The sequence below is a fragment of the Nuphar pumila genome, chromosome 12, assembly GCF_984573655.1.
Source record: "Nuphar pumila chromosome 12, dmNupPumi1.hap1.1, whole genome shotgun sequence".
NCBI classification, from domain to species: Eukaryota; Viridiplantae; Streptophyta; class Magnoliopsida; order Nymphaeales; family Nymphaeaceae; genus Nuphar; species Nuphar pumila.
In genome coordinates, this window is record NC_143260.1 from 38,498,246 (window position 1) to 38,514,981 (window position 16,736).

Here is a 16,736-nt window from a genome sequence, read left to right on the forward strand (position 1 = left end):
CATGTGATATATTGCATGTCGTTAGATTTTATATAACTTTGATTGCCTTAACTTAGGTGCATTGGATATAATTTATTTTAGTATATTTTGTTTATCAATACTGACCTTTTATATAATATTTCAGTATAATATTTTTACTGCCTTTGAACACTTATGAGCACGATAGAATCACATATACAGTTTTTTTACTGCCTTAGAACACATATGAGCATGATAGAATCATATATACAGTTTTTTGACTGCCTTAGAGCACATAAGAGAATGATAGAATCACATATACAGTTTTTTATTGCCTTAGAGCACATATGAACATGATAAAATCACATATACAGTTTTTTGCCTACCTTAGAACACACATGAGCATGGTAGAATCACATATACAACTTTTTGACTGCCTTAGAGCACATATGAGCATGGTAGAATCACACATACAGTTTTTTTACTGCCTTAGAACACATATGAGCATGATAGAATTACATATAGAGTTTTTTTTACTGCCTTAGAGCACATATGAGCATTATATAATCACATATATAGTTTTTTGTCTGCCTTAAAACACATATGAGCATGATAGAATCACATATACAGGTTTTTTGACTGCCTTACAACACATATGAGCATGATATAATCACATATACATTTTTTTGCTTGCCTTAGAACACATATGAGCATGATAAAATCACATATAAAGTTTTTTTACTGCCTTAGAATATATATGAGCATGGTAGAATCACATATAGAGTTTTTTCGACTACCTTACAACACATGTGAGCATGATATAATCACATATATAGTTTTTTGTCTGCCTTAAAACACATATGAGCATGATAGAATCACATAAATATTATTTTTTTGACTGCCTTAGAGCACATATGAGCATGATTGAATCACATATAAGTTTTTTTTACTGCCTTAAGAACACATATGAGCATGATAGAATCACATATACAAACTTTTTACTGCCTTAGAACACATATGAGCATGATTGAATCACATATAAAGTTTTTTTACTGCCTTAGAACACATATGAGCATAGTTGAATCACATATAAGTTTTTTTTACTGCCTTAACAACACATATGAGCATGATAGAATCACATATATAGTTTTTTTATTACCTTAGAACAGATATAAGCATGATAAAATCACATATACAGTTTTTTTACTGCCTTAGAACACATATAAGGATGATAGAATCACATATAGAGTATAATTTACTTCAATATATTTTGTTTATCAATATTGACCTTTCTTTTCTTGTGTAGGTTGCTGGCGATAATCAGCGTAGTGCAGCTAAAGGGACAAATCAAGACAATGAACAAGAGGACGCACAAAATCTTGGCGATGATTAGATTCATGTGTTGAATTTGTTCTACTTTTTTTTTGTTTCAAAAATGTAAATGTTAAATTGTAAATAATTAAAACTTGCGAATTTTATAGTGGATCGATTAATTGTTTTAGTTTCCTTTTATATGTATTTTGATGTGTACTTTGTTTTTTATTCACATGAAATATAAATTGTACAGGAAATATAAATTGTATCACGAGAAATTTTTTCTCGATATTTAATTTTCAAATATTTTTTTTAAAACTTTTTTCCTTGTTTGCGACGAATATATCTATTGCTAATTACTATTAACATTGAATTTAGCAACGGATTAGCGACGACTATAAATTCATCGCAAAACCAAAGTCGTCGTATAGTAACGACGACCTTGTGACGGATGTTGGCATTCGTTATTCCATCACAACTTAGCGACAAAACTAACGACATATACAGTATGTCGCTACTTAACGACAGAATGGGCGACAGATATATTCTGTCGCGATTTAGCATAGAAAAAATCGCGATAGAAGATATCCGTCTCTAATCTGATGCTAACCCATCGCTAAGCTGTTTAACAATGGATTAACGTCGAATTAGCACCGGATTTAGGTCGTCGCGAATCCATAGGTTTCTTGTAGTGACAGTGCCACTGAGCAACGCAAGTTCGTTTTGGTCATGTTAGAAAGTGATCATGCACCTTCGCATTACTATATATAAAGAGAGAGAGAGAGAAGAGCACATAACAGTGGATGCCCTAGCAGCAGACAAGCTGATCGCATGGATGATCATCAGTGGAGCAAGTTCTATGAAAAAACGGGTCTTTAAGTGTAGGTCAACGAGCAAACATGCCTGTTCGATGCCATTATTAGGTCCATTGTTACACCACTTCGCAGGTGTGTGTATATATATATATATATATATATATATATATATATATATATATATATATATATATATATATAGAGAGAGAGAGAGAGAGAGAGAGAGAGAGAGAGTAACCTGTATCTTTAAACACTATGTTGGATGAACCGTTTGATCACGATCAAACGGCGATGATTCATCTTTTTCTTTTGTACAAGCTCCAGAGATTTAGCAGTGATCTTGAATACCGCTAAATGTCATTTTTTCGGAAAAAAAAAACATGCAGCAATACACCGCACATTCGAAGGAAAACCCATTGGAAGATATGGGTTCTCCAATGAGAATGAAAACCTTCGCAATAAAAATTTTTTGGTATTTTTTTCAAAATTCTGACGCTACAGATGTGTTCACTATGATTGATTTAATATAAATCATTGACAATTGGATCATGAAATTTGGATAGAAAAGATGGTATTTAAAACTTCAAAAATTTATGAAAATTGTAGGTAGTTGATTTTGAAACTTATAAAAACCTATCCATGCATCGGAATCAAATGCTCCAAGAACTGATTCTTATAAAAACGAACATATATATAACATCTGTACAGACGAAATTTTGAAAAAACAAAACAAAAAATCCAATTAAATGTTCATTGGAGAGGTTTGGGAGGGTTTTCCATTGAGACTGTTTTCATTCTCTCTCTCTCTCTCTCTCTCTATATATATATATATATATGTATATATATATATATATATATATATATATATATATATATTGCAACACCTTTGTTAATGGAAAAGTTACTGCGTGACCCTCTATTCATTGCAAAAGATTTTTAACTGCCAGCACCGCTCCTATACAGTATGTTTCTATCGTCCTTGACGGGATGCAGCTTGTTCACTCACTGTTTTACGTGGATGCCTGGCAAGTGGCGTGTTGTATCAGCCCGTCGCTACAGAAACAAACGAAGCCACCTCACATAGCTCACTTCAAGCTGCCAGTCACTCCTATATTGCCACAAGAATGCAATATCAATCATAATGATAATAACCGTGATGAAAGTTGATTGGCATGACCTGAAATCCATCCGACTGTGATACATAAAACACCAAAAGCTCCTAAATCAGTTGTATAACATGCAACTTTGCATCAACCACCGATTATATCCTAGTCTCATGATTAAAACATCAAAACCCACCAGAATCAGTTTTTCATGAATAACTGCAATATAAATCTCTCTCTCTATATATATATCTCTCTCTCTCTCTCTCTCGTACACAAAAACTCGTCATTATAAATTGAGAAGCAAAAGCCTCCCTATTCACCACAAGACTCTTCTTCTTCCAGGTAAAGAATGGGTGTGGCACTTGGTTTCCTACTGCTAAAACACAAGGATCATCCAACAGAGACAATTAGAGATGCACAGTATCCATTACCTTGCCGCAACTGTATTGGTTCTAGGCTTCTAGCAATGATATATCTCTCGACCAAAAGAAAACATATCTATCTGGTAGATTTTGCTTGTTACCATCCTCCAGATCAGTGCAGAATTCCACTTTCTACATACCATGAAAGTGCAATTCTTTATAAAGAGTTATGAAGACAGTATCATGTTCCAGGTGAAGACGTCCCAACGATCTGCCATTGGAAACGAGACCTGCGTGCCAAACTCAATTCACGAGTACCCACGTGATCACTCTTTGGTCAGTTCAAGAGAAGTGGAAATTATCTTAGGAACGACAGTTAAAGATCTCTTTGATAAGCATAGCATTAACCCAAAGTCCATCTACATTCTCATATAAATTGCAGCCTCTTCAGTCCTACTCCATCAATACCTGCTACTATCATCAATAGGTTTGGTATGAAAAGCAATTTGATGAGTTACAACCTATCAGGAATGGGATCTAGTGCAGGAATCCTGTAAATAAATTTAGCAAGAGATCTACTCAGAGTTCATAAGAATTCTCTTGTTCTAGTGCTCAGTATGGAAGCACTGACCCCAAATGGTTACACAGGGCGAGAAAAGTCCATGTTGTTAACCAACTGCTTATTCAGAATGGGCGGTGCTGCTATACTGTTAGGCAACAGGGCACATGACAAAAAGAAAGCTGAATATGTTCTTCAATACGTAGTTCATACACACACAGGTTGTGACGACAAATCTTATAGATGTGTTTATTAACAGCATGATACAGAGGGTCACGTTGGAATTTTTCTATCAAGGGATATACCAAATGTAGCTGGAGAAGCACTATGAGCCAACATCAGGCGTCTTGGTCCTCTTGTTTTACCATTTTCAGTACAATTCAAGTATGGACTCTGTGATTGGAAGAAAATTTCTGAAAGATCGACATACTCTCTATGTTCCTGATTTCAAGAAGGCTTTTGAGCACTTCTGCATTCATGCAGGTGGAAGGGCTGTGATTGATTAAGTTGAAAAGAATCTGGGATTGGAATCTGAACATGCAAAACCTTAAAAAATGACTGTATAGGTTTGGAAATACATCTTCATCTTCTATCTGGTACGAACTTTCCTATATTGAAGCAATGGGGAGAATGAAGAAAGGAGATAGAATCTGGCAGATTGCTTTTGGAAGTGAATTCAAGTACAATTGGAAGTGTAACTCTGAATTCAAAAGGGAAGAAAACAATGGTTTGGTAGGACCGGATCCACAAATACCCAGTTCAGATACCTGCTATGCTTGATTATTGATTGGTCATCTCACACACTCTTTGTAATTGTATCCAGCACTCTTGTAGGCTGGAGAATACCAGCTATGCTTGATTATTGATTGGTCATCTCACATATATACTCTTTGTAATTGTATCCAGCACTCTTGTAGGCTGGTAAATACCTGCACCTAACAGGACGTGACATCATTCCAGATTTATTTACAACCAACAGCTTTACATGTTTGAACAGAATCTGTATAAGTTTCATCTTACCTTCATTATTTGATTATGGAATGCATGCATTAAAGGTAACAATGAATCAACAAATAAGCTTGAGAAGTAAAATTCATGGCTAAATTAAAAGATCAAAACGGGTTCATCATCATTTCAGTCATCTCACATTAGTTTACATCAAAGATGCTGAGATCTGTGCATATCTGAGCAGCAGGCACGTTTCCTCTGGAGAATAAGTTTCTCTAATTCAGTCAGTCAGTATATTCACACAAATAGAGTAATAAATGCCAGAGAACTTGTGAATCTCTTATTTCTATATTTCTTGTCAATTAGGATTTTTACTGTCTATCATGATGCATGGCAAAAAAACTCGGTACATCTGCACATTAGTTTACATCAAAGATGCCGAGATCTGTGCATATCTGACCAGAGCCATCTCCTCCGGAGAATAAACTTCTCTAGTTCATTCTGTCAGTATATTCACACAAATACAGTAATAAATGGGAGAGAGAACTTGTGAATCTTTTATTTATATATTCCCTGTCAATTAGGATTTTTACCGTCTATCATGATGCATGGAAAAACAACTCAGTACATCATTAAAGAGGAGACACAAAAGTGTTTCATTCATGAGTGTTTCTGTGCCATGGTGTCCATGCATAATTTTTTGATCCTACATTGTTATACAATACAACCTGTTTCATGCATGTGGACATTCATAACTTAATTGCATACCTGACAGTAAAACCTCAAGTCTCATCTTAAATGCTTGTTTTTTTTCCTAGCAAAAATGGCTAACTCCATCAAATCTCTACAGATGAAAAATTACTAGGAGATGGTATGTTGCTCTCTCAATTCTCCTTTTGTCTCACGAAAATGACAAGGACAAAAATCACGGCACTATTGATAAAGAGAAACCCCAAATGAATGGCACATCCGTGGAATATTTTTGCCACACCACCAACCAGTGAATCACGAACCACCAGCGCAGATCATATATTTTGCGCACAAAGGGATTTTAAATAATGGCATGGTTCTCACAAAATGCACATTTCCATCACTTCTATCATTTTGACTTACTTTTCTTCACGCTGCTTTTCTTCTTGACATCTTTCATCTTGCGGGTTTTGAATTCTGATTCGTTAACAACAGGATTCACCTCTTTGAACTTGATTGGGTTTATGGGAACACCAGGTCTCTTGACCACCTGAAAATATTCAGTGAAGGAAAGGAGTAAATAACATTAAGCATTCCCCTTTTACGTGACAACATACTTTACCCAAAAAACTTTCTGGACTATTAATATCACGCAAGAATGCAAAAGATTAGTTAAAACGTAAGTTAAAACAAAAAACTTAATTAAATCAAACTAAAAAAAATGATGGAACAAAGAAAACTTGCTTCAAAGTCCCATTTATATGAAACCCTAATTGTACAAGTAATCATACACATGGGATGTAACTGTACATGGCCATATTGGTATGCTACCCATGGATTGGCTTGAGCCAAGTTGTGTGATAAGATCCCTCTTCTAAGGGATGAAAATAAGAACCTGTGTCCATGAAAATGAACCTCTTACTAAAAGGAATCGTATGACCTTTCTTGAACCATGCTATCTCATTCCCCTGGTATAGGTCAAAATAAATTTAAAGGTTAAACAGTAGTCAAAGATTGTCTCACTTGTGAGCACCTACTTCATATATATATATAGAGAGAGAGAGAGAGAGAGACATGATTACGTGTAACTGTAACAGTGAAAAGGCAATCGTCGAACTTTTTTGGACCACCGCTAAAGACCTGGGCGGAAACCCAGGATTTAGCGGTGGTCATGACCACTGCTAAATCCTCTCTTTTTTTTTCTTATAGTGCGATCAGCACCCGGCATGTGTCCGACCCGACAATGGATGATTTGCTCGTCCACTGTTACGGGTTACTATACACACACACGAACTGGGCACATGAAACAACGTGCATCATCTGATCTAACAGACTAGATGGTGCACAACATGAAAAAACACCCTTTAGCAGAGGACAGAACCACCTCTAAAGGGTATTCAAGCTTTAGCAGTGGGCAAAACCGCAGAAGGCTTTTAGCAGTGGCTTCAGCCACTATTGAAATTCATTTTGCAGTTTTTTCCCCCTTAGAATTGACGCAAGGCCCGCACCCAGTCTGCACTGCATTGAAGCAGTTCATACCTTATCAATCCTCTGTATATGTGTGTACTTATTTATATTTATATTTGCAATGTTTTATAGTGTTCTCATCAAAAAACCAAGTAGCACATGGTTTTACACATGAAAACAAAGGGGAATACTAACTGTTAGATCAAACAATAATCGGCTTTCCAATATTTTAGAGGAAAGGCCCATGTCTACAAGTTTACCACATCTATCATACCTAACATTTATTTGATGGGAGAACACAATTTCGCTCTCACACACATATGAACACATTTGCACATGCCCCAGAAAATAGCATTTACTGTTTAGTAAATGAACTTCGTGACTCTTTATACGTTGACAATTTTCACTCTTTTCCTACTGCTATTTTAATAGCAAAACCCAGATATTATTCTCTTGGATGCAACATTTGCATGTTTCCAAGAAAAAAAATACCCTAGTTGAATACATTTTTAAGGAAAAAGGAAAACAAGTGTCTCAAAGTTTCAAACAGTAATATTAAATATGCTTGGTATCAGCTATGTCTATGGAAAATCAAGCAATACATATTTTTTCCAGACAAAATTTATATAATGAAAACTATTTGGCAGTCTTGCCATGAGTGAGATGCTGGTTAAAACATAAGCTTAGGCAAATATTCTCCTAAAGGGAAAAGAACAAGTTCAACTTCCAACTTTCAGACCCATTTCCCTGAATTGAAGTTTGTACCCAACACAAACTGCGAAAACTTTTGAAAAAATGGTATGGTTAGTCAACTTCTAGAATCAAGACAATCCTCGCTAAATTCTACGTCACATCAAACATGAAGAATTAGTAACAAACAGTATTTTCACTAACCGAGGGCCGGTTTAGTTCTCGAAATGACTTTGCTGGATTGAAATCAGGTCCAAGAGGCACTCGCATGCTTTGTTCAAAAACTTCCTCATACTTGTGTGGGAATGGTAATGCTGCTGTATAAAATTTCTCAGCCTGCTTAAACAAAGTTCAGTCACTACATGATATATAAAGTGAAGAATAGCTTACAATAAAACCATCATATCAAGGATATTCAATAAAGGCAAGTGGATTGGCACCCAGATCATGCAGTCAAAAACAATAACAGGGAGCTCCATTATATGGTTCTCACTATCTTAATCTTTTTTTTTTCTTTTTTCTTTTTGATGATGAGGAACCTGCCTAAGAACAAGGTCACTTAATGTGCCACCCCTCCTAAATAGTAAATCCCATGAGTGCCCTAGAAAGCGAAGAACACCACAGGGCAAGCTTGGGTCTCACCTTCTTTGCAAGAATCGCCCTGACCACTTGGGCAAGCCAGGGTGGGCTTTTCTCTTTTGAAACCAAAGGTTAACACAACACCACAAAAAAATGCAAACAGACACAGACATGCACACAAGCTCTGCACATGATTGTGCATTACAAATATGATGCAAAAGCATAGGCACAACATCCACCATAAGTGGGATTCTTTTTCTAACAAAAATGTAAAAGAAGAGATAACCCTCATGCAACCTCCTCTAACAAAAAAAAACAATTCAAAGAAACTTAACCTTAATATGAAAGAACATCCAGAAGTATTAAAGGATAGCATAATTGATAAATGTACAAAATTCAAAGCAAAACTGCAGTCCTCATAAATGTGAAGAAACCTGGCCTCAATGAGAACATTTATGTAAACATCAAAACCATTGTCAGGGCTAACCTTACCTATAAAGTTAGGGGACCACAAATATTCAACTGGAGGCAGTAAGTTAAATGAAACCACAACCAACTCAAGAAAGAGCCAACTATTGCCAAGGTAGACAACAGCATTAAGCAATGAAAATTCGGACTTAATCAGGGTGTATATTGTCCAACATAACAGATATTAGTTAAACTTACACATAGATGCAGAGCAACCACTATATATGTTAGTATGCTGGCACAAGGAAATAGATTTATGTACTTCACAGTAAGAGAGAAACAAAGAGTGAAAAGACCACAAGAACATGATAATGAGGGTTAACTTTATAATTTGCAGATACAACTTTCTTCTCATTTCTTTCCCATCACCAGTTGGTCAACATTAGGTGAATGATAATAGCTTTTACCTTGATGGACCAAACAAAAATATCACTGGCATTAACACAACATAGGAAATAGGTTTACCATATATAGGTAAAACGTATTATCCAACAAGCAGATAATATAAGTGAGAGCGGCCTATAAATGTGCCCACTAGTACCATTACAATGCACCATGAACATGAAAGAAGAAGCCTCTTTATTTTAGCAGCTAGACTTATATATGTACCATCTCAAGTCTAATGAGTTTAACAAAATAAAGTATAGGAATTAACAAATTTTGAAAATGAAGAATTTTAGACATGCTTAAAAATTCAGAGAACTGACCTTTTTGTTGGTCCTCTCAGATCTAATTACATGTTTAAGGTCTGCATCTTTTCGTAATTTAAGTGCATCTTCCCTGGCCTTTGTTGCAATTTCATGCTCTTCTAAAATCCACGAAGGCATGCCTCTTTTCTGCTGGACATCAGTCCACTGTCCCCACCCAGGAAGAGACATTGGTTTCTCAGGTACAGGATTTTCCTCATTCAGGAGTTCCAACTTTTCCTTCTCAAATTCTCCCTCCACATCATCACCAGCAAAAGCACGTTGTATGAGCTCAGGCATTGATGGAAGCTCATAGTCCGACATGGATTCATCAGACTGATTATCATCCTCTGTCTCATCAGCACCATCAGAGCCCCTAAGTTCATCCATTCCCTTCACATATACACATGCAAGAAGAAAATTGAATCAGATAAGAAAATTTGGTTGATAATTCTAATGAAACTGAGACGATACAGACCTCCCGATTTTGATGAGGATTCTGCTCCTGCGTCATCTTGGGCAATTTTACATCCTTCCTACCAGTTATCTCTTCATCCTTCCTCTGAAAAAGGCATCAAATTGAATTAAAATATGATTAGATAAACAGAAAATTATGACTCCCAAAAAGTTAATTTGATGAATATCGAAGTTAAAACCACCTGTATTAGAGATTCTGGCGCACAAATTGAAACCACAAATGTTGTCTTAGGACCTGGTTGTCTTTTCAAATCATCAAGACTCTACAAGCCAATAAGCAATAACATCAATGGCATCAAAACCTTATAAAAATCTTGAATGTCAGTGGAAAAGCCAGCATGGATGCCTTTTTACCTTTAACACTGGATCATGATGAATCCCCAAATCTTCCAAAAGTAAAGTAGGATCAATCTCAACATCCTCAGGAGCTCGTCTGGTTTCATGTGGACCAGCATTGACATTTTCCACACTTTCAATATCACCTTCCTCACCTTCACTATTAAACTCTCGACTAATCTGATCCTGTTTAACCCTCAAACAAGTTCCCTGAGATTGCCTTTTTGCTTCACCAAATGCCATCCTACCACTTGAGGAACCTAGTTTTTGAGTTTCATCACCACATGAACTATCTTTAGGCTGCAAAGATGAGTCATACTCATCAAGAGCACGACGAGCTTCTTCATAAGCAGCCTCCTTTCTTTTCTCCATGCCACGAACCTGTTCATACAGTGTATAAAGTTAAGCACCAGAACAAACTATAAGAATAACAAGTGTGCATTCATGTTTTAAAGAAAATATCCAAAAAAAGAGGTATGATCAGGTAAATAACAAGCTACATGATGTAAAAGTACAATATCAGTCATGGCTGATTACGGATTTACATGAGTTGATGTGTATTGCTGGGTACTTTACCAATAGCTGCTAGAAAATGCTTACAAGTGATAACATGAATCAGATGATCCTAGATCGTAAAACCACCCTTGTAAACTAATGAAGAAATGTACCAACTAATATGATTCAATAAAGTGTTCATTATTCAAGACTATCAACAATAAAACTCGAATACAAATTTTAAGAACCTATCCACTAATAGTACTACAAAACAACCACTAATCTATGAAAAAAAAGTAAACACTAAAAAAAATCATAAAAATAGTGGGAAAAAAGAGGGGGGAAACTAGAAACTAAATAAGAATATGACAAAGGAGGCAAACACAAAATGCCCCATAACATGAATCTATTCCTTGTCACCTGAATATCCTTCAAACAAGGACAAGTCCCCTTTCAAAGAAAGGTCCAAAATAGAACATAAATAATGAGGAGAAGCACAAAGAAGATCTGGAGTTGAAAAGTTTCTCTGATTATGCTCTAGGGCCAAAGGTTTAAAACGAATTTTAATAGAAGCAATATTATCAAGGAAACATCAAAGACCTAAGAAGGAGATGGCATCAGTCTTTGAAGTAAAAAAGAGTGACAGATTGGGAATTTGGGAGGGAGTGTGACATGAAGCCAGAATGAGTTAGGCTAGGTGGATTATAAACCTAGCAGCTTGTTATGCCAACAAGCTGCAGAAAGAAAAGATATTTTAAGACAAACTCCTCCATTGAAAAAAGCTAGATGGCAAGCCCCAGGCAGTTAACATTGCACTTCCATAAAAGTATTGTAAATACCAAGAATTGTAACAGCAACATCACAAAACTGGCAGGAGTTAAAGCTGAATCCGTATTTCTGTGCATTAATAGCACAGAGTGATCTATATATATATATATATATATATATATATATATATATATATATATATATATATATGGAAGTGCAACCGTTGCATGGTCCTACCACTTAAAAAATTTGTTTTTAAATGTGTTTTTTGGCTGTGATCTCTCTCTCTCTCTCTCTCTCTCTCTCTCTCTCTCTCTCTCTCTCTCTATATATATATATATATATATATATATATATATATATATATATATATAGGGAATTGGGTAGGTGCAACCATTGCACAATTGAAAGTGAAATTTGGTCAAAAAACCAATGCAGCATCACAAACATGACTTTTAGAAGTTCTTTTTCTTTTTTCCTGATAGCAGGTCTCTGCACAAGCCAACACATAGCATAGGCCCCGGGGCCAGGGGACATAGCCACGGAGTTTTACGCTGCCAGCACTATGACCGTAGGTATGGCAGGCTAAGCCAGCGTGAACACGTCTTCGTGTCGGGTGTGGTTTCTTCAGGTTATAAATAAAATAAAATAAAAAAGACTTTAGAAGTTGAGAATAATGCACTTATTGCAGAAACAGCCACAGACCCTCTTAAGAAACCAAAGACAACAACATATATTGGAGCTCCTTGGCTAGTAATAATCAAAATAATGGATGATGATTGTTGTTGAACATATTTGCTAGGGATGGCAGTGGGGCGGGGCGGGGCAGGGGACAAGGTCTCCACCCCCGCCCCGTCTCAAGATTTTATCCTCCACCCCCGCCCCGCCTCCCTGGCGGGATGGATTTTATCCTCCACCCCCGCCTTCATCCCCGTTTCATGTCCTCCATCCCCGGTTCAAAGGGGGATGAGGCGGGGAGGGGATATTGCGGGGAAAAGTGGCCGGGGCGGGGTTGGGGCGGGGATGAGGCAGGGATCGTGGCGGGGACGGGGCGGGGCGGGGAAAAGTGCACGTCCATCCCTGCCTCCACCCCCGGACGGGGATGGATTTTAACCTTCGTCCCCGCCTCCATCCCCGTTTCATACCCTTCATCCCCGGTCCAAACGGGGCGAGGCGGGGCCCCGCTTTCCCCCGGTCCACTGCCATCCCTAATATTTGCCCATATTCATGTGACTGACAAATTAGCTTGTTAGTCCAATACAAACAAACCTTCAGGTACCATGATCTAAAGCAGAACTGTAGATTGAGATGGAACAACAATCGAATCTGTTCAGATGCATGAATGAAATTTACCCAGCTTCAGCCCTGTATACCCTGAACCAGTTACAGTCAATCCAGCAGCCTCACTAAGTGGTCCCTGGAGGCTGTTGCTTCTTTTTTCTGTGAAAAAGTTCTCCTTAGTCTTTTTGATATTTGCTTACATGTTCGAAGAACAAATTAACTATTCTCATGACAAGTCAACATAAAAAAACTTGTTGGCCTACAGGGATTAGAAACTCAAAACAAGAATAGCAATGGACCTTAATTGTGAATGAAGAGTTTTGGGAACAATATTCATTGGTGACTTCTGTATAAAGCACCATAAGTCCACAAGATACATCACTCAATATAGTACAGTGATGACAAAAGTTCACGGAGTTTACCATGAATGGCAGGGAAAGCAATCCTGACTTAGGCATCTCCTCTTCTTCAATAATCTTAAGGGTTTTATCTTTCGCACTTTTCAGTAACTTCGATGCCCGTCCATTATCTGAGGCAGGAGTAGCTTCTTCTTCATCATCGCTACTGCTATCGCTGCTACTGTTGTCCTTCACAGAATTCATCTTTCTTTTCAAGAGTGCATGTTGATGAAGTTGTTCCGATATGGCATCTCGTGTCCCTTCATCTTGCACTTTCAAGCCACGCTTTAAGATGCGTTTTGCCCATTTCGAGCTGTTTTTGTGTTTTAGTGTCATCCTTTCCTGCATCAAAAGTTCAAAGAAAACATGATTTTGGATTCTAAGCAAAAGAGTGAGAGAAAGCTGCCAGCATCAAATAAACATTCACAACACTGAAGCATAATCACCTCCGCACGCTTGAATTCCTGTTTCATTGCATATTCTTTGGCAGCTTCGGGATCGGTTTCAATATCATCATACTTAGACTTCATTCTATCCTTTTTAAGGATACGATGAAATGTCTTGGATTTAATCTTTTTTACATGCTTTGCTTTCATTTCATGCCGAAAAAGAAGGCTCCGCATCTTTGCAAGACGGTTTTGCTGCTCTTTTACACTTTCAACAGAAATCTGCAAAACCAACAGGCCAGACACAAGACCAAACAAGGTTGAGCAGGGGTTTCCACTCCATTGAGTTTGAAGGAAAGATAACATATACCTAAGAACTAAATCAAACCATAAGAGGAACCTTGAATAAAGGGACCATAGACCAAAATGATTACATATCAAACTTCACAAGCTAATAATTCTTCAGTCAAAGGATAAAACAATGTAAGATCAGGCACAGAGGGAAGAACGAAAGTTATCTTAACTTGTCCAAATCAATATATACAGTCTAAGGGCCCATTTGCATGACAGATATAAAAATCAGTTATCTGTTAGTTCAGTTTCCAAAAACAATTTATCAGAATCCCTTTTCTGGATACTGGTCTAGTGCACGATGACTGTTTATTAATTGGTTCTTCTGAAATAATTTTGTATTTTGGTTCTATTACACTTGATTCCCAAGCATCCATGTAGCATTACTACGTATTTTACAAAATATTTAGAATATGTTATCCTTCTGTTTTTTTAAACCATGAATTGCAGTTTTCTTACCATTTGATACAGTCACTGCAACATTACTTTTTTCTTAATAATTTAGATTCTCCAGAATTTTAGTGCAGTATTGGCACTAAAATCATTTCTGTGTTTCTTTTTTTCTGATCCTAAATCAGCATGTTTTTTGTAACCACACGATCAATCTTTGCAAGAATGGTCTTGTTCTTTCTCTTCCTTTTTTTTTTAAGACGGTGACAACTTATGGCAAAAGATGATCATAACCAGTGCTAAGGAAACCAACTATCTTGCCTGGGTATTTAGAAAGAACAAAAAACTGGAAATGCTTAAGTTAATGGTGATAGTAGTGTGTTACTTACCGTTATCCAGTGAAAACATAAAATTTATCTAGACCTTACAAGAGAAAACAGATCATCAACAAAATGGAAACCTTAAACACTCTTGGACAAAGGTACCTTGTTAAGCTCAAGAAGCATGGCACCATCTTTAGCATGAGCTTCAACAACCTTGGCATCATCGAGTATTGAAGAAATTTTTTTCTCCAAATTTGTCCTTGGCTTGAACTGAGAAGCGATTTCACCAACGGTAGGAACATGAACCTGCACCTCTTCATCAAAATAAATAGTAGGTGCTTCCCTGTTCTTCTTAACCAATGGCTCCCACTTCGTAATGCCATCTCTACTCAGCTTGTATGCTGCCGTCCTATCTAATTTTTCCTGGATGACCTTTGGAAGCGGAGCCAGGACAGGCTCAGATTTTCGTTCCAAATGAAGCATCCTCTTCCTGAGACTACTAAATCCAGGTTTTCCATGAAGAGGGTCCAAGAGATCTCGAATACTAATTGTGCCATCACTTTTTGATTCATTAAGACCGGAAATATCCTCTGGTTGTGCATTTGTCTCCAAGGGAACGATCTTCTTCTTCACATTTCCTGGACAATCGTTCAAAGTAATTAGATGGGTCGCAATCTCTTCTCGCGGAGCAAAGGGAGAGAACTCTTCTTATTGTTATCATAAGAAATAAAGAAAAGTTACCAGTAAGCGTTCTAGGATCATGGAAACATCTAAAACTTAAAGACGAAAAAAGAACGCAAAATGAAAGGGAAGAAACAAGCAAGGCATTACGTTCAAAGGCGTCCTTAGGCAATCCCGTAATCTCTTGCAGCATCCTCCCATGTCTATCTGGGTCTCTGCCGTCATCATTATCATCTTCATCGAGCTCCTCCGCATCCTCTCCATCAAATTCAAACAGTCCCTCACCTTCATCCCTCCCACGCCCATCATGATCACTCTCCTCGGCACGTCCACCGCCAAGCGTAGAAGCTCCTTTCGCGTCTTCTCCAAGGGAAGCAAAATCACCATCGCCATCATCGTCCGAACCGCTGAGAGAAGCCAATTCCTCGTCTATTTCCTCGTCCTATGCAAAGAATCACAGAACCAAATTCCCTCCCGTCACAAAAATAACCGAAAAGATATCGCAACCACTAAGCAAATTCCCAATTCCACAAGGCATTATCAGAAACAATAATAAGAAAACTTCATACATCAAAAGCAATTCAAAGGAAAAAGGAGAGAGAGAATAAACTCACTATCAACTGAGATTTCTAAAATCAAACTCAATATCAATATACAAAATCTAGTTTCCAGATCAAGTGAGAGAGCCGGGGGGAAAAAGAGAAAACCAAAACCCTAGAAATTGCAACGTCAGTAGACAGCTTGCCTGGAAATCCTCCGGGAGCTCAAACTCGAAATTCTCGACGGGGTCGAACCTCCGGTTCTTCTTCGTCTCCTCATGCGGCAACGGCTCGTCGTACTCGTAGACAGAGTCCCCGGGGTGTCGATTCTCCGGAGACTCGTCGCCGCTGGAGTCCGACCCGTCCTCGGAGCCGGCTCTGGCGAGGCCGGCGAGCTCTCTCTTGAGTCCGGCGGGGAGCCGAGGTCCGGTGCCGCCGACGCCGCTCCTGCGGCACTTCCCGCCAAATCTCTGCTTCTTGTTCCTTTTCGAATCGCTCTCCCCGCTCTTCCTCTTCCTCTTCTCCTCCTTCTTCTTCTTCATCTTCTCCTCGTTCCTTTGAGATTGAGAGAGGGGACGCCCGGCCATTCTAGCGATGGCTTGCGAGTAGCGCGACCGGGGAAGAAGAGGTTTTTATAGTAGGGCTGTTATCGGGTCGGGTATGACCAAG

General features: G+C 37.9%; 1 protein-coding gene across 1 annotated transcript; it reads right to left on the bottom strand.

The window, feature by feature from the left end:
- Positions 1 to 6,019: 6,019 nt before the first annotated feature.
- LOC149820767 (U3 ribonucleoprotein (Utp) family protein) lies at positions 6,020 to 16,668 on the bottom strand. Its single transcript, XM_089982104.1, has 11 exons — positions 16,274 to 16,668; positions 15,679 to 15,970; positions 15,010 to 15,485; positions 13,844 to 14,065; positions 13,422 to 13,739; positions 10,474 to 10,836; positions 10,302 to 10,382; positions 10,121 to 10,204; positions 9,664 to 10,035; positions 8,114 to 8,245; positions 6,020 to 6,302 (listed from the first exon to the last, which is right to left on the bottom strand). Exons 1-11 carry the CDS (start codon positions 16,652 to 16,654, stop codon positions 6,162 to 6,164), a joined length of 2,862 nt encoding a protein of 953 aa, XP_089838230.1. The 5' UTR covers positions 16,655 to 16,668; the 3' UTR covers positions 6,020 to 6,161.
- Positions 16,669 to 16,736: the final 68 nt, after the last annotated feature.

Excerpts from the sequence above, each read along its gene's own strand:
- LOC149820767 (XM_089982104.1), bottom strand. The coding sequence starts at position 16,654 with ATGGCCGGGCGTCCCCTCTCTCAATCTCAAAGGAACGAGGAGAAGATG. Across the intron at positions 13,740-13,843 it reads AGGAATTCAAGCGTGCGGAG|GAAAGGATGACACTAAAACA; the intron begins GTGATTATGCTT and ends CTTTTGATGCAG. Across the intron at positions 6,303-8,113 it reads GAGAACTAAACCGGCCCTCG|GTGGTCAAGAGACCTGGTGT; the intron begins GTTAGTGAAAAT and ends GAATATTTTCAG.